Source organism: Ciconia boyciana, chromosome 1 (assembly GCF_034638445.1).
Source record: "Ciconia boyciana chromosome 1, ASM3463844v1, whole genome shotgun sequence".
NCBI classification, from domain to species: Eukaryota; Metazoa; Chordata; class Aves; order Ciconiiformes; family Ciconiidae; genus Ciconia; species Ciconia boyciana.
The window spans coordinates 58,779,512-58,799,127 of record NC_132934.1 but is presented as its reverse complement, the minus strand read 5'-3'; the positions used below and the strand labels follow the sequence as shown (position 1 = coordinate 58,799,127).

At 50.1% G+C, this 19,616-nt stretch overlaps 1 protein-coding gene across 1 annotated transcript; it reads right to left on the bottom strand.

Moving 5' to 3' along the window:
• Positions 1–340: 340 nt before the first annotated feature.
• Positions 341–19,058, bottom strand: TMPRSS6 (transmembrane serine protease 6). The gene is made up of 17 exons (XM_072848211.1): positions 18,911–19,058; positions 18,593–18,735; positions 18,331–18,398; positions 16,918–17,102; positions 14,095–14,136; positions 12,928–13,132; positions 12,439–12,575; positions 11,751–11,863; positions 11,161–11,270; positions 9,532–9,677; positions 8,462–8,560; positions 6,223–6,336; positions 5,814–5,930; positions 4,868–5,036; positions 2,702–2,973; positions 1,294–1,430; positions 341–586 (listed from the first exon to the last, which is right to left on the bottom strand). The coding sequence occupies exons 1-17, from the start codon at positions 19,056–19,058 to the stop codon at positions 428–430; spliced, it is 2,364 nt and encodes a 787-aa protein (XP_072704312.1). The 3' UTR covers positions 341–427.
• Positions 19,059–19,616: the final 558 nt, after the last annotated feature.

Here is a 19,616-nt window from a genome sequence, read left to right as displayed (position 1 = left end):
GATTGATTTCACAGTTACTGGAATCTCTAACTACATCAGTCACATTTTCTTTCAGCAAATGTTCCAGCATAAGACTGTCTGAATCACACGGTTCATGGAAAGTTCAACTCCCCTTATTCCTTTTCTCAGAAACCATCAACTTGGGATGGTTGCTGTGTGTTATGTGTCCCCTCCTGCTGCCAACTCTTTTGGATGGATGGCCTAAAAACACCTTGGGATGCTCCCTGGGAAGCACTGAGGGGGAAGAGGGTCTGCCTGCTTTTCTCTACAATCCCCAGTGCAGGATTTTTTTACCCTGTTCAGAAGAGCATCCTGGGTCTGACAACATCCCACACAGAAACTCTCTCTGAGAGGCAAGTGAGCAAGATCAGGAATGAGTGGCATGTGAGTGTAGGTCTGATGGGGAGAAGGCAGAGATGCACTTTTCTCAGCTCATGGTTTGGTTCATCCAGCCCAGCACTTGAGTGATCCTGGTGTATACTCCATAGTGATTTGGACGTGCACATCCCATTCCCCAGCTGACCAAACCAGCCAGAAACCACCTGCCACTGGGTTCCTTGCAGGCCAGCGGACCTCCAGAATCACCCTAGAGAAACGGAAAGAAAAATGGGGTGATGGTGATCCACCAGCTTCTCTTGCTGGATGATTACACTAGCTTTGAGTCCCTCTGCATGCAGATTCCTGTATCCCCTCAACTCATGCCTAGGACATCTGCAACATCCCTTGTACCTTAGAAAGATGTCAAAGAGTCTCCAGCGCAACCATCTGACCCATTGTTGCATTCATTCATCACGCAAATTCCTCCCCCTTAGCCAGCTCCCAAGAAGCTGACAGCTCTATTGTTTCCTTCTGCTCTGTGTGGCATTTCCAAATATATGGAGAGCAAGGAAGCTGGTGGAATTTAACTGGATACCCGGAGGAATGGGAGACAGAGGAATTCCTTGAGATTGATAGTAATGAAGGAACAGACAGGTTACTGTGTGTGACAGATGCTAATGAGGCTGAGGGAGGAAGAGACTGATGTAGACTTGGAAATGGGAGGTAAAGAGTGGAGAATGGGCTGAAATGAGAAAAGGAGAAGTTTAAGTGCATTTGGATCCTGTCTAAGGCAAAGATGCTGAGAAGAAGTGGTCCTCAGAGCTGTTGTTGGCCACTTAGACCAGAGGAAGGGTTGGGGGAGTCAGGCATTTTATGGTCTTTTCACCCTTGTTTCAGGCTATGGAGTGCATTTGGAAGACTTGGGACACACCCCACCTCTGGTAGTCAACCCTGATCCCACAAGTCCTCTGTCACCTGGCAGGCATCTTTCTTGCCCTTGTGGTACCCAGCACACAGCATCCTGGGAGAAATCATGTAGTGATAGGCCTCGCTGCAGATGTCCTGCTGGATAAGCTGCACGTCCACCTTCTGCAGAACATTGCTGATGTGCCCTGAGGGGTAGAGCACCAAAAGCAGTGCGGGTGAGCAGTGGTGGAGCTTCCCACCATTTACCGTGATCCCCCAGCCCATGCCCATCTCACAGCATGCTGAAAGCTGCCATCTGAATTACTGTTCTGCTCTCCACTGGCATCGCAGTCTCTGACTTTCAGCAGAGCACTTCACCTGCATGGAAGGAGTAACATTCCCCTGCAGTCCCTTTCCCTACAGGGATATGTTGTGGGCAGTTCAGCTTTTGGGACAAGGGGGATTATGGTTTGGGGAAACCTCTGAGATGTTAGAGTTTTGGATTTGCTTCTCATTGAAATGGTTGTTAAGTTCTTCTGGCTAAGGATGCAAACCAGAAGTGTCCACTTCTGGATAGACCTCTGAGTGTTTCCATTTAGGAAGCAACTGGAGCAAGTGTGTATGAGTGAAGGCACTAAGCTGACCTGGGTGAGCACATCTGTATTCCTGTGCCATGCACTACTAGAGAATAGCCTGGACCTGTTTGTTGGCCCTATGGGGAAGGAACACGAGGGGTCATGCCCATACAGCTAAACTCTTCCTCACAAAACAGAATGGACTTATCCATACCATTCCATGGGAACAAGTCTTGGCCCATGCTGTCCCCCAGCAGTGTGCGGGTGCTATGTGGCCAAATTGGTACCAAGGCACGTGCTGACAATTACACAGTGTAATCCTTGGGGGACAGCACTCAGAGCCTGCACTGCTCCCACTGAATTTACTAGTGCAGATGTTGCTGGGGGGACTGAGGTCCTAGGGTCTTTGGCATGGGGAAAATGTTGCTGCAGGGGCGGCAGACAGGTGTCCCCAGGAGACCCAGCCCTGGTCTGATGAAGAGCAGGTTTTCATCTCTTATCTCTCTGGTCAGGCTCTGTCCCTGGGGAACAACCCAACAGGAGCCCAAATGTCTGTGTAGGCCTGGGGTTGGGCTTTGGGATGGGGGCTGCTCCATGCTGTGACCATGGCTGAATAGCCCCTGGTCAGACCCCTAGTTTCTGAAGGGCTATTCTAGTCTTTGGATGAAGGAACACATGCTATGCCCATATAGCTTACCAGACTCTCATGCCTGCTTCTCCAAATGAGGTTTCAAGGCACTCAACAGGTAACTTTGGCCAACCTGTGACCCAAAATCAAAGGGGGTGAAGGAGGCATAATGCTTTGGGGTGAACAGAAGTCTATTCTGCCTACCCCGCACCTGAACCTATGTTTCCACCTTGGCTCTGTTACTGTAGGCCACCAGCAAAGACCGTGCACCTACCACCTTCCTTGAGGGCTCCCCAGCCAGTGATCCAGCAATAAAGGCCAGGCTCAAAGAGGTGAGAAGGAGCAGGCAAGCAGATGGGCTGGATTAAGGGTGAGATGATCACAGGATGGTCCAGCTGGAGCAGGGCCACATCATAATCATGGCTGTCCTCCTCGTAATAAGGGTGAAGGAATAGGCGGATCACCTTGAAGGACACCTCTGTGTGGCTGGTGGCATTTTGCAAATATTTACCCAAGTAAACAGTCCAGATGGAGGCAGAGGCCAGCCTGTAGGATGCAGCAGAGAAGATAACTCATCACATGAACAGAGAAGAATGGGCAGAGCCTGGCTGCTTCTGTCTCAGTCTTTTGAGGACTCTTTGATATGGATGATCATCTCCCTCAGAGGGGCCCCTTTTTTTATTTGGCTACTGATTTCAAGAAACTGGGTGGGACATCTCTTTGATGCCTTGATGTGCCTGTACAGTGGGACCAACTTTGGACAGACACTCATACACACAGGCAACTTGCTTGTATTTGCTTATTTTCCTTAGCAAAGCAGGCTAAAAGGTGTATGTAGGTTAGACTAGCAAGTGGGGCTGGTCATGTACAAGTGACTATGATAGGGCAGAGAGCAAGAACTGAACTGGTGAAGCAAAGCTGCAAGGAGAAGGAGACATGGAGAACGGGAGCAAGCTCTGAGAAACTGCTAAGAGGGAGTGAAGCGAGAAAAGCAGCTTAGAGGTGAGGGCATTAAAAGGCATGACAGCCCTTTACAGAAGCAGGGGCTAAAGCTGGGGACAGCCTAACAAGGTGACACCTCTGAGAACAGAACAACTAAGAACTAACAGCCACGGGAGACCCTGTCTCCATCAGGAGGGTGAGGAGCAGAGGGGACCTCATCCTGGACCAGAGCAGGAGGAAGCAGGAAGAGGGCTGGTTTTAGACTCAGAGTCCAGTCCATCTTTTGCCTTACATGTGCCATTTTCTCCCACACTGCCTCTCTAGGTGTGAAAAACTCCCTGGTTTGGTTTGACCACCTCTCTTGCTCCAAACTCCCCTTCAGGACTCACCTCCAGCCTATTGCCTGCACAGACTGCTGCCCATAGCACGGCCCACCCAAGGCTGCTGCTATTCTTCTGCTCCTCTTTTTTCCCCCTACTTCTTATCTCTCGCACCACTTAAATTCTCTCCCTGACAGGCGCACACGCACGCCATCTAACAGGGCTGTGCTAGCTCCATCCATCCTGCATTGGGACACTCCAAAATAGCCAAATTCAGCCCACATGGACCACTTGAAAGGCCTGCTCCCAGTGCTGGTGGGCTTCCTTGCAGGGTTGTAGGACACGGGTAGGAGCGTGGCAGGAGCAGAGTGAGGTGAGAAGCACAACCGCAGAGCAGTACCAGTCCTACCAAGGCTGGTGTCACCATACTGAGGATGACCAGCAGCTCCTCCTCCCGGAGCTCACATGGCATATCAGGAGGGAAGGGCAGCTGGGGAAGTCCAGCAGTAGTAGCTGGGGAGGTGGGGCATCCCTACCAGCTCACTGGTAGAGGAAAAGGGGAGGTGGAGACTGGGCCTGAGGGTACACACTCCGTCCCCCACCCAGCCCTTTCACCCAGCACAGCTGTGGATCTTCCTCCTCCTTACTTCTTCCCAGTTTAAAAGAATGAGTGAGCCCCCCTGATCTGTATGTTACTGCCACTGTTGTGGTACATACACTGGGTGGAAGGAACTGGGGGAGACACTGTGCTTCCCCCTGAAAGGGCAGGCCCTGGGGGTGGGCAGCATGGGACCCAAACAGCATCCTCTGCAGGTAATGCTATCCTGGCTCCATCCTAGCACATGCTGATGCCTCCATGGTTGTGACAGCATGGGGACAAGCCAGAGCCAAAGCAAAGGTGGAGCTGTGAAGTGTCTTCCACTATCATTGCCCTCTCAAAGTTGCTCTGTGAATCCCAGCACTGCCCTTTTTTTCCCTATGTGCACACCTACATACCAGTACGTGTATCCATACCCCTTTCTCCAGCTCCAAGCCACAGGGAAGCATGGCACGGGTGCTTGATGAAGGGTGCAGCTGTCCTGTGACATTTTCACAAGCCAGGTGATCATCCCATCATGTGTGACATGGAAAGCAATGCAAATCCTTCTCCTGTCCAGCACCCTCCCCTCTCCATTTACCTCTCATCCTGGAAGCAGTGTGCGGCTGAGACCACCCAGCGGTCAGCAATGAGCGTTCCCCCGCAAATGTGGCGTCCCCGAACCTGCAGGCTGGCCTGCCATGGCCATTCACCTTCCACAGAATTCACACCACCCACGATCCTGCTGAGAGGGGCTTGCAGCCCACAGTCTGAGGAGGAGGAGACACGGCAGGTACTTGAGGGGTGGAAGGGAACATGATATACTGTGCCTGCCCTTCCTTTCCTACTTAATTGACTGAAGAGTTTGACCTCTAATCCCTTGCCTTACCCAGCCAGCAGATGCTTTATGTACTGTCCAGGACAGGTCTAGTGAGCACTCCCTCCAAGTGCATGCCCCCGCTGATGCCCGCACAGCCTTACCCCACCTCCAGCTGCAGCCTGGGGATACCTTTGGGGCAGCACACTGTCTGTGCTACCCGCTGTCCTGTCAGGGAACCCTTGCAGCTGTTTGCTTTCTCTGCCCACCGAGGCTCCACAAATACCAAGCAGGGAAATCAAAACACGAGCTCTCTCCCTGCCAGTGACCATGCAGTCACGGGTGATTTCCCTGGCTGGAGCCTTGTACGATGGCATTACTTCACATAAGCCAGCACAGTGGTCCAACAGGCAGCCTGTGGGTAGGACCTGGCCTGTGACACACGTCTATCTGGCCTGATGCCTCTGCCTGAAGGAGATGGAGAGCAGCTGTCCTAAGAGCAGACAACGCCTCCTGGCAGCTCAGTGCAGAGAGCTGGCTCGTTGCTGCTGCCACCACCACTGCAGGATGGAGCAGTGGCACTGCTGCCATGGGGCTGGGGTAGGGAAAAGGTGGTGGAACAAGGGAGGGGGGGTGCTTATGCTGGTGTGGCAGGGAGAAAAGGGGGAGACTTGCAGCTACGTGGCATCCTGAACCTGCCTGGCTGACGTGCGACTGAGCATTTCCTCACCACAGCGCTTCTCGTCGGACAGGTCCTTGCAGTCTGCAGTGGTGTCACACAGCGGGTTGGGTTTCTTCACACAGGTCCCATCTTCACAGCGGTAGGTGAATGGACCACAGGGGACCCCTGCAAAGAGGAAGGGGAGCCAGGGCTGAGGGAGGGTGGCAGGTTGCAAACACAGCCTGAAGTCCTTTGAGTGGGGGAAAAAAGGCAACAGAGAGCTTGGGGGAACTCCATAAATGATGACAGAGAATTTCCTGAGCAAGCTTGGTTAGCTACAGAGCAAACGTTGTGAGCAGGTCAGGCACGTTAACTCCCAGCTGGTGCCCTTACCTCAGAAGAGGGAAGTACGCTACTGACAGCCTTGGCTCGAGAATTCGGGAAGGTATTTGTCAGCCCAGAACCATCCCCTCCCTACCTTCACTGCACTGCTCCTCATCGCTCCCATTGACGCAGTCCAGCTGCTGATTGCAGACCCTGCTGAACTCGATGCAAGTGCTGTCCTCGCGGCACTGGAACTTTGCAGGGCACACTGCGCGGGAGGGAAGTGCCCGGGAATTAGGCATGCAAGACAAGGTGTCAGGTGTGAGGTCAGGGCCCTAAGTGCACCAGTAGGCTCCACAACCTCTTCCCCTACCTCATAAGGATTTGGCAGTCTGTGCTTAAGACCAGCTCTGGTATAGTGCAACTGTGTAGTGTTGAAACAGGCTGCCACAAAGAGCAGGAGCCTGGTCCCCTTTTGCTCAGGAGATGCATTTAATCTGAGGTCCTTGCTATTGGTCTTTGCCTGATCTACGTTGTAGGTATGCCTGTACCCTGTCTTATACCTTTTGATGCTGACTTAACTTTCCTTGACTTCTTGGCTTGGCCTCAGACCTGCCTCATCACTTGCATGACTCGTCTTGCGGTGACTGGACTCTTGGCTGACCCCAGGTTACCATCACCAGACCTGGTCTGCTTGCCTTGTTCAGGTTCTGTAGGACTGCATCCTGTCTGGTGAGGTCACTGTTCCTCCTGCCTTGCTGTCACCCTCAGCTCATGGGTCACCTTCCCCTACAGAGCAGCTGCTCCCCTTGCTCTCCAATAGGTGAGTCCTGAACAATTATGGATTCCATGATGTCCATGAGCTCTGATATCTGCTCAGGATGGAGATGGGCCTAAGGTGCCTACCTGTCACAGAGTCTGACTTCTGATTATACATTTTCATAGCAGACACTGTCCCCTTGTCCTGTGTTTGTGTGTATCTATGTGCAACACCACGCATGATGGGCCAGTACCTCCCAGGCATTTTCTTACTGCAATGACTACAATTTCTTCAGTAATTAGTGTGAGGCTTCCAGATGACTGGAGGTCTCAGGCAACGTGAACGTTGATTTTAAAGACAGGGACTGTTCCATACAGACATGGAGTGAATAAGCAAGGACGAAACAGTGGCAAGAGTGTAAGAAAGGAAGGAAATCATGATGTTTCTAGTTTCTTTTTCAAATATGAAGAAGTGTTTGAAAACACTGAGAAACAAATACTTTTTTTGTTCAGTCTTGGTCTGTGTTAACCTGTGGAACTGAATGACACAAGATATCCCTGGGTTCAAGAAGCTAACAGGATTCAAGAAAGGATTAGATATTCGTAAGGATGTGTATGTATCCTTGTCTGCATGAGGGAAGCAAGCCCTGATGTCAGGCAGCTGGATGATGGGACAGAGCACACCGTCAGCAAGACTGCAGACAATACAAAACCCAACCTCGGCGATCCTGTGAGAACTCCCACACTTCCGGCACTGAATTAAAACTTATCTGAGAAAGATTTCTCCTTCCTTTTACTTTAGACTTTTCTATACCTTCCTCTCAATCTTTCAGAATTGGCCACTGTCTCCAGTGAGTCAGGGATCTTTCTGTGAAGAAACAGCTGTAGGGGACATCTAATGAAAAATTAGTGGTGGCAGCAATGTGATGAGCCCCCCCACTCACACCAGGGATGGGAGAGTAGATTAATTAGGTGTCATGCCTGAGCCTGAATAGCTGTTCCTATGAGAACGGGGCTTTGCAGGACTCCTGGGATGCCGGGGACAGTGTCTGCATCAGCACTAATTGCTGTTGGCACGAAAAGCTGATGGCTGATTGAGGACTTAGATGCTCCCAAACTGGGGTGCAATATATGGTTGAGGATCTGTACAGATCAAGTGTCATGAGGGGAGAGGGGAGACAGCGGGGCGGCGGGTGGGCTCGGGGAGGTGTGGGCAAGGTGGGAGGGTTGGGAGGGGGATGCTGAGTGGTATGACAGCAGAGGGGGCTGTAGGTCAGGGCTGAGCTTGATAGTCGGGCCTGAGTCGGGGGAAAGCAGGACAAGGTGGGGGACAGCCTGGGCAGGGGCCTTCTTTCAGGCTGCCTGGAGCTCTTGGTGCATGGGTATCAGGGGATTACCCCAGGAAGACTCTGCGGTGCACAGGAGCAAGAATTGTTGTTGCTCCTTCCCGAGCAGGCTGAAGCCACCTGGCAGTGGGATGAAGCTTTTATGGATGCAGAGGTTTAAGCTCCTGGAGGGGAGGTACAAGGCTGTACCTAGGCCAACTGAATCCTCCCCATCCCTCCCTACCTTTGGAGGAGCAAGGGGCTGCATCCTGCTGAGACCAGGGACCGATGGGAGAAGAAATCACTCACCACAATTTCTCTCATCCAGCCCATTGGGGCAATCTTTGATCCCATCACAGGCTGGGACGCACAAGCCGTTCACGGAACACAGGAACTCCCCGGGACAGGCTGTGAAACCACCAGAGAGTAGTTAGTCCTCAGTGACTGGAAACCTCCTTGCAGCAGAGCACTGTGGCTTGAAAGTGGGGTGTGGAGCTGCACACCTTCCTGACCACACGTGTGCTGCAGCAGCATGCCGGCAGCACTCGCTGCACTCCCCAAAATCTGCCATGTCGTCCGCTCTGAACAAGGGCAAATGGAGCCAGGCTATGCACCAGGGGAAGGAGGGCTCTTTCCTGGCTTCCCGTTGTATCAATGGGCAAGAGCCAAGACAACCACCTGCCTGGCGTGCTATACGTCTGGTTTAGCGCTGTTTCATGACTCCGAATGCTGCGGGAAAGCTGAAATAGGTTCTTTGGAGTTGTTATTAAAACTTGGTCAGGGCCTTGAAGAGGTTGATGTTAGACACGTGTTGGCAGGTGCACGTATTCAGGGACTGGTATGCATTACAGGCACCCTTTAAGAGGGCGATGGAGAAACCTTGGAAAGACAACTGTGGGCGTGCATTTGCATATGTGCGTATGCATATTTGTGTGCGGTTTTATTTGTCTGTCACTTGCACGGATTCCAAAGTGAGCAGGAAACAGCTCTCTCTAAGAGCACTTACAATCGAAATAAAAGTCGCTTCAAGTCAGAGATGGTCTCTCATTGAATTCCCAAGGCCAGTCCGTGATGTGGGCACAGGCGTGAGCCTGCAGGCGACTCTCTGAAGCTGGGCTGTGGCGCATGGATGATCTGGCAACATGAGGCAGGCCACATGTGCAGAAGCAGCACTGCACGTAAATGCCTCTTCTTTTTGGCAGATCAGGGGTGTGTGCATCACCGCATTTGTGAGCCTGTGCCTGAAGGGCAGATGGCACCTAGGGCTCACAGGATGTGTCTTGTGTTTCTCCTAACACAAGCCAAGAGCACAAGGGCTGCTGGTAGCCAGCTGGGACCCCCACCACCCCACTAAGGAGCAAGGAGGAGCCTGAACTTACGGTCAGATAGGTTGTACAGGCTGTAAGCTGCTTGCACACCGGGGCCAGTTAAGGAGATCTGCGAGGTGAAGGTGATGGCGATGTCAGCCGAGGATGTGACTGGGATCCGCTCGGCGTAGGCTTGCAGGGTCCGCAGGCCACACAACCTGAGGGGCAAACGCAGGCAGGATATCCCAGGCAGGGAGGGAGGAGAAGACAACAAAGTGGGGTAAGGGGGTTCAGTGGGGCTGGGGTGCGAAGGGGGCCACACAGAGTGGGTGTGTGTGGGAAGCCGGGAAGGCAAGATGCCTTCACTATGTCACAAGATTATGAAGGATCAATGGGAAAAGGCTGCGATTTAAACCCATGCCCTGTCAACAGGCGGGAGAGCTGACACTGGATCTTGCTCTGCCTGGTCACATCTTGGTGGCTGAGCAAGGCCAGGATGAGGAGGGAGAAACCCTGGTGAAACAAGATGTCCGCTCTGGGTGCAAGGCAGCAAACTAACCTAGGGGCTCCCCCAAAATGGCTGAAGAAGTGAGGTGAGGAAGCCCCAGAGATAAACAGGGATGAAAACACCACCACACATGAGTGCTGTGGTGGGAACTGATGCAGATAGAGGGGAAACAACTGGAATGGCCATGACATTCAGCACCAAATAACTGCAGGCAACAGAGCAAAACTAGGCCTACGAACAGGACGAAAACAGTCTATGGATATGGTGACCCAGTTCTGCCCTCAGGCCATGTGCGAGTCCGGAGTGACCCTACTATCTTTGGACATTTCCCACTTTCTGGGCAAGCGCTGAATTCAGGCCACACAAAGAAATTCAGTTCTTACATTTATCTTCCCAAAGAAGCCATGTTGTAGAAACTGTGGCGCTGACAGTTTAAGAGATGAGAGCAGGGAGAGAAAAAGTGAAAATCCTAAGCCAGGGGAATGTAGCTTCTGGATCAGACCCTTTCAAAGAAAAGGAGTTACCCCTACAGGAGCAGTGGAGAGGAAGTTAATGAGATGGGCTGGGGGAGGTTTTGGAGGGAAAGAGGCAATTTTACAGTAAGTGGGAGGAAAAAAAAAGCCATCCAGCTCAGAGCCTGCTTTGAGGAGATGGGAGCACAGCAGCTCTTGGTCCTTTGCACCTGGGCAGTGGTGGGCAGCAGCCCCAGCTGCAAATGGATGCTGATTTTGGGAAGTCCCACAGGGAGAAATGGCTGTAGTCAAAGCAGGAGGATATGGAGCTAGGCAGAAGATCTGTATGGATGTGGATGCGAGGCAATGGCACACGCAGATAATATTGCAGAGGTGGTGACAGGCAGATTTGCAAACACATGAGACGTGGGAGGACACCAGGGTTACACACACAGGAGAAAACTAGGAAGCCTGATGCAAACAGCAAGACAGAGAAGGCAGGTTGGTAGCTCAAAGAAAATCTGTAAGAAATGTGCTCACTGGGGAGCCTGCGAAAAAGAGAGGCTGAAAGAGAAGTAGACAAGCAAGAGGCACCAGCACAAACAGCGGCCACTGAGTGTGGTGATGGGCTCTCCTTCCTCAGACCTGGTGGCTGAAGTGAGCAGGGAGCCTGCAGAGGTTTAACACCAGTTTAATCCCAGGTGGGAAGTGAGAGACAGAAACCAGGACCCCAGCACACACCTTCTATTCTGAATTATCCACTGGCCTTGGGTACAGGGCAGGTCGTGCTTCTGTCTGCTGAGTGCGTAGGCGTCGAACCACAGGGTGACCCCATAGTTGAGGGATGGGACCTGCAGACAAGGCGGTCCAGAACAGAGTGGAGATGGCTCCTATGAGTGCTGCACCCCACTCCGCATGACAGAAACAAGCAGGGTAGATGAGAAGGGCAGAGCTGCCTATTCACACATTGCAAGACAGAAGGAAGCACCATCTAGACTGAGGCCATGCCACAGCCCAGGGTGGCTCTAATGCTGGTCTCAAAGCATGGTAATTCCTAGCAATTTCTAGCAATCTGGTTCTGCCTTGAAGAACTCCTCTGGAAACCAGATTTCACATTCCTCCTCAGCTATGGCATCTCTGCTCTGGCATGCAATATTAGACTCCTTCCCCTTCAGAAACACACATTATGTGGAGGCTAGGCCGGCTGCCACTCTCTGCTTGCTTCTCATGATGATCTGACTGAGACTGCGGTCTGTACTCCCCTGTAATGTGGGGAGTGCCACGTGGGTTTCAGGGACGGGGAGGATGCTCTTGTGGGAGCTGGCTCTTACCGTCATATGCCAGGTGCACTGTGTGTTGGGTGAGTAGTAACTGGGGTAGTGTGGGGTGCCAATCTTCCCCTGCTGCTCCAGGCCTTCCCGCAGAGTTATATTCACTTCGCAGGCTGTAAATGCAGATATTCAAAGCCCTGCTACCTGTCAGCTCAACCCCAGCCTGGGGGTGCCAGGTACTCATCCCATTGTAGGAAGGGAGAAAAGGGGCTCTAAGACCTGATGCTAAAGGTGACTGGGATGTTCCACCATCCCCCTCAAGGGGCCATTTCTACCTGGCAAGACTTTTAGCCTCCTCCTCTTGTTCAGAGAAGGGTAATGGTAATGTATATTGCTGCTTTAGACTCTTACATTGAATTGACATTTATCTGCGAATGCCTCCGGACATGATGTCCAGGCCACATCTGGTCTGTCTATGCATGAGTGCTTGAGCTTGCTCCTAAAGTATCACGATCACTCAGGCTCTGCTTGCCAGAGCCCGGGCTGTAAAGACTCAAGCCAGATGTTAATGTATGAGTCCAGGTGAGGGAGCAACATCTAACCTGCTTTTTACTGACCACCTCTACCCTTGCAATCTAGAGTGAATTCTGTCCCTAATGGGGATGGAGCACCTCTGGGAGCAGTGATGTTGTAGGAGATAACCTGTCTCCTTCCTGTATCTATGCCCCTGTCCTCCAGCCTTCCTCACCTTTGAGGGGCACTGCCTGCGCTGAGAGGATGAAGGGGTCATAGTAGCTGTACATGGCTTTCTTCCACACAATGGACATGACAGGGCCTGATGAAAGGACTTCTACAACGGGCTCCTGCCGGCTGCAGCCGTAGATCCTGAGGGGAAAGAGATAAAAGGATGGGAGCGAAACAAGCAACAAACAAACAAAAGAGAAGAACAAGAGAGACAATGGAGGTCTATGTTATCCACAGCACACACCTGCTGTGAGGCACTAACTGAATCAAATAAAGGGCCAGCAGAGAGACAGCTCGTGCTGCTGTAATCTCTCAGACTGCATGGCTGGCTGTGTGCTATCCCACATCAGTGACTTCAGCTGATCAGCGAGAGGCAGGTTCTGCATCAAAGAGAATTTCCTCTGATGTAGTCTAACACCTTCCCCTGCTGTGGTGTGTCGTGCCATCCTGCCCGGCTTCCCCGCCGTGTTTGCCTTGCTCAGGAGCTACCTACGAGGTGATGAGGTGTTTCTCCAGGGGCCCGGCTGCGTCGTACATAGCCAGGCGGTCCCTGCAGTCTGGGAGAGTCCACTCCAGGCGTAGCTTGATCATGTAGCCCTTGAGGCCGTGGAGGTGCCAAAGACAACTGGAGGCCAGGTAGTCAGGGCCCTCCAGCCTTAGGACATCATCCTCCTGGACATAGCTGTACCTGTAGCAACCTGAATCCAGGGGAAAGATACAGGGATTTAAACCTCAGGGTGATGTAAACGGAGGCAAGGGGGGCTTAGGAGTGGTTGCAAGGGAAATTAAGATACAGGATTGTCACTTGGGATATCAATGTGAGCCCTATTTCGGGGTAAGGCTGACTCATCCCAGTTATCTCAGTTTACTTTTGCATATGTTGCAGTAGCACTGGCCCCCTCGTACCAGTGCCCCAGTTTCTCTCTATAAGAACTGTCCCCTCTCCCTTAGTTAAGCCAATACTGCCTCAGGCTTTAAATACCAGCACAACACAGTTATCTTCCACTGGCTTCATTTTCTTTTTCACCTCTTTCTCTTCTCACCCCCATATTCTTCCCAGCTCTACCTCCCCTCATCTGATTTCCAGGTTTCAGCAGGCTTCCAGACCAGGATTTTTGAGTAAAAGTCAGCTTAAAGGTGAGTTTCTAATAGCATATCTAATGCAAGCTGCCAGCCACAGCACTTACAACACTGCCTGAAACTACTAAAAGCACCTTCAAACATCGCTAAGACAACAGACCTCTAAATGACTGACACCACATCCAGTGCAGAGCCATGCAGGAAATCCCCACCCCACTCAGCAGGTTTTCATGGGGCCTGTAATTAGCACCGTTGTACCAGTATACCAAGCTATTTGACAAGACTCATCAGGACAGGGGTAAGACTTTGCTAAGGTGGCTGCACTGCCCCTGGGAGCTGGTGTCTCTGCACAGCGGTGTGCTACTGGGGCAGAGGTGTCAGGATGCTCACAGCAGTCCAGCACATAGCTGCGTCACATAGTTTTGATCTGGCCAAGCAGCGGCACTGGTGCTCCCTTGCTACTGTTCTCATCTCCCCTTCCCAGGATTTACAACTCCAGGAAGCCAACGAGGTTTCTGTCCCCTGTAAAAATCCCTCCCATAAAGTCACAAACTCAAAAGTAAAGGAAAAGATGGCCTACCCAGAGTGGATTTCAGCATTACTATGTCTTTCACACTGGAGTCTGTTAGAAAGGAAATATATAAAGGAAAATAAACAAAAATATAAACTGGTAGTATCTGAATGGTAGCATGGCAAGTGATGACTCCCTTCCTTCCTATGTAAATGGCTCCCTTACAGCTTCAGCATGGGGCATCCTCCAGGTACTTCTCTGTTTGCTCTCAGGGACCTGTTTCAGTCATGCCTTCCCCACCCCATCTCTCTAGGAAATCTCTCTGGCCTCTGCCCCAAATCCAACAGCCCTAATTAATGCTTTCCAGCCCACCATGGGCTTCTCTGCCTTTTTTCCTCGCCCATTTTCATGTGCTATTCCAGGACCTCTTCCCCTTCCCGGGAGGGCTGGGCATTGCTTCAGGCAGCCGTCGCCATTGCCATCGCCATTGCCATCCCCCTGCCCTGTCCTGCCAGCCACACCACAGGGCACAACCCCACTTCCCAGAGCTTTCACTGTCTGCTCACCCCTCCCCTGCTCTCCCGGTTTAAATAACCCTCATTGAAAAGCATGGGAGTTACTGAAGGTGGGGAAGGAGGTCTCTTTTGATGACCACTGGTGGATCAGCTACTCAACATCCTTATAGAGTCCACCTCTGGAGAAGGGAGATGAAGAGAAAGCCAACAGCAAGGACTACAAATCTGTGCAAAACAGAGTCACAGGGTGGACAATGCTGTTAGGAGAGCTGGGCTTTGCTCCAGCCTCCCAGCTGAACTGGGAGCGGCCAGAGATCAGGTGCTACTGGGAATAATTGCCAAAATAAAAGGCACTGTGAGGTCAGTTGGGTGTGAGAATTGCTGTTGGGGACTTGCCTAGGTCAGGGCTTTGGTCTTTTGTAGCTCCTAAGCAGAGCTTGCAATTCTGTGGGGAGAGCTGAGCAGTTTTGTCATGGCAAGAACAGATGTTGTGGAAAAGATGATCCTGCAGGCGTAAGGCAGGCTCCTAGAGAAGCTCATGTGCTCTAGGGAAGGATGTATGCTGAGCTGATATTAAGTACTCTTTTATCTGAAGGTAATAAAACTGAGTTTCTGTAAGGAGAAAGAAGTCCTGAAACTCTTTGGGGGAAATGGGAGACTAGTGTCCTGGGGTGAGTGTAGCTGTTAGTAAAAATAAAGTGTTGGAGATGTTCCTGCACTAGTCAATGGTTTGCAGCTCTGTATCTTAAGGCAAGCTGCATCGAGACTTAATGTTTAGAGCTAAGCAGGTCAGCAAATGAGTCTATCAGAAAGCAATGAAGTGCTAATGACTTGCTATTAGCTAGCTATTTTCTCACTCCAATTTTACAGAGCAAATGAAGCCAGAGGTTAAGTCACTGGCTTGAGGTCACCCTGGCCTAGCAGTATAAGAGGTTTCTGGCTTTTGCCTTAGTTGCTAGCCTGTGGTTCTGACTGGAGAGGTAGGCAGAAAGGACTAGGGAGAGCAGAAGGAGCTTGAGAAACTATAACTGGTGTGTTAATTCCAAAATAGAAAGAAGTGCAGTCTGCTGAAATGAATAAAAAGGTGAAACAGATGTGAAGGGAATAAGAGGGAACTTGGCACAGCTAAAAGAATAGCACCATCATTTTTTTGTTTATGAGTTACATTATGAAGTGAGTAAATAAAGGGAAAATGCTAGATGGGCTGACTTGGAAGCACTTAGCATATTATGTTATGATACCTTTCTTAAGAAAGTTAATTTAAATTGGCTGAGCATAAGGTGTGGTATGCTGGAAACAAATCGTAAGTAGAAGTAAGTGACTAATTGTAACTGCGGGAGGAGATGTCTTCATGAGATGCTAATGCAGCTTCAGAATAAGATCTTAATACGATGATCTGGATGAGGGAATGAAAATCACTTTGAGGAAATCAAATTTTCTTTGGGGACACCAAAAAAATTACCTCCAAAACAAAACAATTGAGATGTGGAGGGAAAAGTTAAAGAAAATATGGGTGGGATATATTAAAATAAGATTCAGCTTAGAAAAATGCACGATAACATGTCTGGGGAAAAAACTTGGAGACGTAACATTTCAGGGGAAGAAGAAACTTGGAAATGAGAGTCCCAAGGGGAGAGAAGAAACACAATGTATTTTAAAACCTGTGAGGTTTGGGGCTCTGTAAGAGGGATCAGATCAGGCTGAGAAGTTAAGTCTCGTTATAAAGAACATATTCAAATTCCATTGGATTTGGATGCATTGGATATAGACACATCCCTAGTCCTTTATCTAACACCTATTTTAGAGCAGTTCTGTAGGGGTGGCTTTTTAAACAGGCTGTGATCTTCACTGTGGGCAACAATAAATAATCCTTAAAATGGTATGTCAAGAACTGAAGTGGCAACAATGCTTTGTGTCAGAGGAAGACTAGTGGTGACTCAGGTGTGTTGCCTTTGTTCTTCTCTCAATCAAGTAGCCTGGAATAATCTCCCAAAGGAAAGTAGGAAGCCTAATTGCTTGCTGTTTTTGAGCTGAGCTGATCAAAGTCATGACCTTTGTAAGATCTTACTCCACAGAAGCCAAAGATGATGGGAGAAGGAGGAAAAAAAAAAGTTACCTAGCTGGTCATGGTCAGCTGTATCTCCAATAATCTTTAATCCTTCAAAGGAAGGATGCTTTTTTTAATCAAATTTCAGTTCTCCTCTATCAGGAAGAAATACATGTAATTGTATCTCCTGATCCTCACTTTTTCTCTTCAGGTTTCCCCTGTCCCCTTCAGTAGTGGCTTCTGGCCTTTTCTCCTAACCTCCTTTCAGCACCTTATAAATCTTGGAGCATTTCTGACTGCTCAGGCCACAGCTGAGCAGCTGGTACTTACCCAGCAGAACCAGTGAGTCTGGGTTGACCCTGTATTCCATCTGGTAGGACAGGCTGCCCGAGCTGTTGAAGCTGGTGGATAGCTCTTGGTGGAGCATTGTGTTTACCCTCTCAGCAGTCACTTCCTTCTGCTGACTCTCAGGGATTTGGAGGGCAAACCAGAAGAAGAAGGTCAGAGCCCCCTCCCTAACAGAGAAATAGTATGTTAAATATCCTTTCTCTTCCTCTCCAGAATCACTGGAGAGGCAAACCCCAGAGATTAACCCCCCACTGTTTTTCCACAAATCAGACATATGTGTGGACTTTCTAGCTCGCTGCTGTGACCCAGAGGAACCACTCTGAGTGGGGCGGGAGAGCTGCTATGTCCATGGTGCTAGTTAATGCTCAGTCCTTTGGGGGAGGAAGCCGTTTTATGCCATCTGGCTTTAGTGATGACCGTACGTGGTCAAATTAATGTGATAATTAATCAAGACTGGTCTAATGAGTAGTCTCATTTCAGGTAGAAATGACCTTTGGTTACTACTGACCAGGGGTTGAAAAGAAACACTCAAGACTTCATTGTCTCAGCTCCCAGTGGTGACAGGAGGCTGATTTATGACTCAGTACCTTACCACCAGCCATTAATGCTGGGCAGGCTCAAGCTGCAGGAGACTGACTGGGAAAGCTCTGTTCAACCAGTTAGCAGAGAAAATTGGCTGGGGGAGGGGGAAGAGCTGTTGAAACTTTGTTCAGTAAAAGGCTAGAGGAAGAATTGCAAGTGAAACTTTTCTTTCCCCAGTTGAAAATGGAGTTGCATCATAATTGGAATTTTCCTTGGCTGAAGGACAAATTTAGGGGTATAGTTTTCCATGGAAAAAAAATCAGAAGCAAATGTATATGTCGGTTTGGAAGTTATTCCTGCTTTCTTGATCTACTGCAATGACCTGCAAAGCTGTAGTCCCAGATCTGTCCCATTCCACTGTTACCCTATTCCCAGGTGGACCATGCTTCGTGGCTGGAATACTTTTTCCATGGTGCATTCTGGCCTCTCCCTTCTGGTGCCTAGAATCAGGCCATAAAATGACTTTCTTGAATTAGAGAAATTAATTTCCAGCTGCTTAGTTTCTACTGAGAATGTGAAGCCCAGATTTTTTTCAGTTCTTTCCAGTCAATTTTTTTACTCTCTTGAACTTTTGCCTCTCTGAAAAATGTCTCAATTTTGGCTTTTCATCATGACCTCAGATGAATATGAATATCAAAATATCTCCAGTTCTGTCATGCTGGAACTCTTCTGGATCTGGACTGCCCAGCTTAGCCTAGAGCTTATGATGGGGACTGCAGCAGTTTATCATGGCCGAATTTCAATGAAACCAGAGTGCAATTGACTGGAAGATTTCACACACGAACAAGCAAAAATGCTCTGGGTGCTACTCACCCAAAGGCATACACTGTGCTCGAGTTGTAATATCGACCCAGCTCTGTGGCACGAATCAGTTCCTTCAGCTGCAATGAGAATGTCGTCTGATAACTACCGTGCAATGTTACAGTGGAAAAGGACCTATAGCCAACCCTATATTTCATCCCTCTTGCTGTACAGACCCACCAAGTCTGTCACTTGGATGGGGGTACCTGACCCCTTCCTCTTTCTACTCACTGAACTGCCTCAGGGCCAGCTCTGGTCATGAAATTGCCCTCACCATCTTCTGGAGCTTAGCTGACTCCAACCAGAAGGCTCTGGACTCCACCTGCCCAAGGTCCGGGGAGTATTGGCGATTGAGGACCTGGAGGCTGCCAGAGTAAAACTGCAGGACGGCCGGTTCCAGGTGCCATGGTCTGTAGTCTGCCAACAGAAGACACTACTGGATTACCTTGCAGATATGTAGGAGAGAGGGGTTTACCCCTATGTATGAGTCTATAAAGATCACCCAGAGTCACTAATGTGCTTTGGGCCGGGCATTGCCTTGACTACACCCCATCCACCTCCTGCGTGGGGACAAAACATGTTGAATTTTTACCTAGGAAATACCAGGTTGCTGCAGCAGCTCCAGCCAGCAAAACAAAGGCTATCCCAAGGGGCACATAGCGGAGGCAGTCACGTGAGTTAGTCTCTGATTCATCCTTTGAGAGGGAGTTGGTATCTTCCTCCTGTTCCTCAGCCTCCATCAGGGGCACCTAGTGACACAGCACACCATGGTCAGGCTGGGTTTTCTGTATCCCTTTACACCTGTATCTGGAGGTGCTCTGCTATCTCTGTGCTCCTCTCCCAAGACCTATAGCCCCAAGAGATCTGTATACTAACTATCTAAGACTTTGCTCAGTGCAAATGTGAGTAAAACTCCTAATTCAGTGAGAGACAGGCTTCCAGGACACTATCCTGTCTATGCCTCCTGGGTAATCCCTCAATTTTCAAAAGCGTTCCCTGGGTTTTGCTTCTGCCAAAACCACAAATGAGTACAATAATGAATTTCTCCAGAGACAAAAGTGTTGTCCTCCCAGGCTGGGAATGGTTTTAAAACTGGTATTTTATTGACCTAGAAATCAATGCAAAAGAAAATCCGTGACCTCAAATGCACACAGAAGTTGCACACAACAGCCCAGCCTGGGAGCCTCAAGTTGCACTTCGCCTGCTGTGCCATTTTGCTCTCAGTCCCTAAAAGTAAGCAAACCTTGCCATTACCACCAGACCATGTGTCTCAGGGCTAAGCCCATGCTGCCACTGAC

Bases quoted from the DNA above. Each gene is read 5' to 3' on its own strand.
- TMPRSS6 (XM_072848211.1), bottom strand. From the start codon at position 19,058: ATGGAGGCTGAGGAACAGGAGGAAGATACCAACTCCCTCTCAAAGGAT. The intron at 18,399-18,592 runs GTGAGGGCAATT...TTCTCATTGCAG, and splicing joins CAGCTAAGCTCCAGAAGATG to CTGAAGGAACTGATTCGTGC. The intron at 8,561-9,531 runs GTAAGTTCAGGC...GTGGTTTCACAG, and splicing joins CCTGTACAACCTATCTGACC to CCTGTCCCGGGGAGTTCCTG.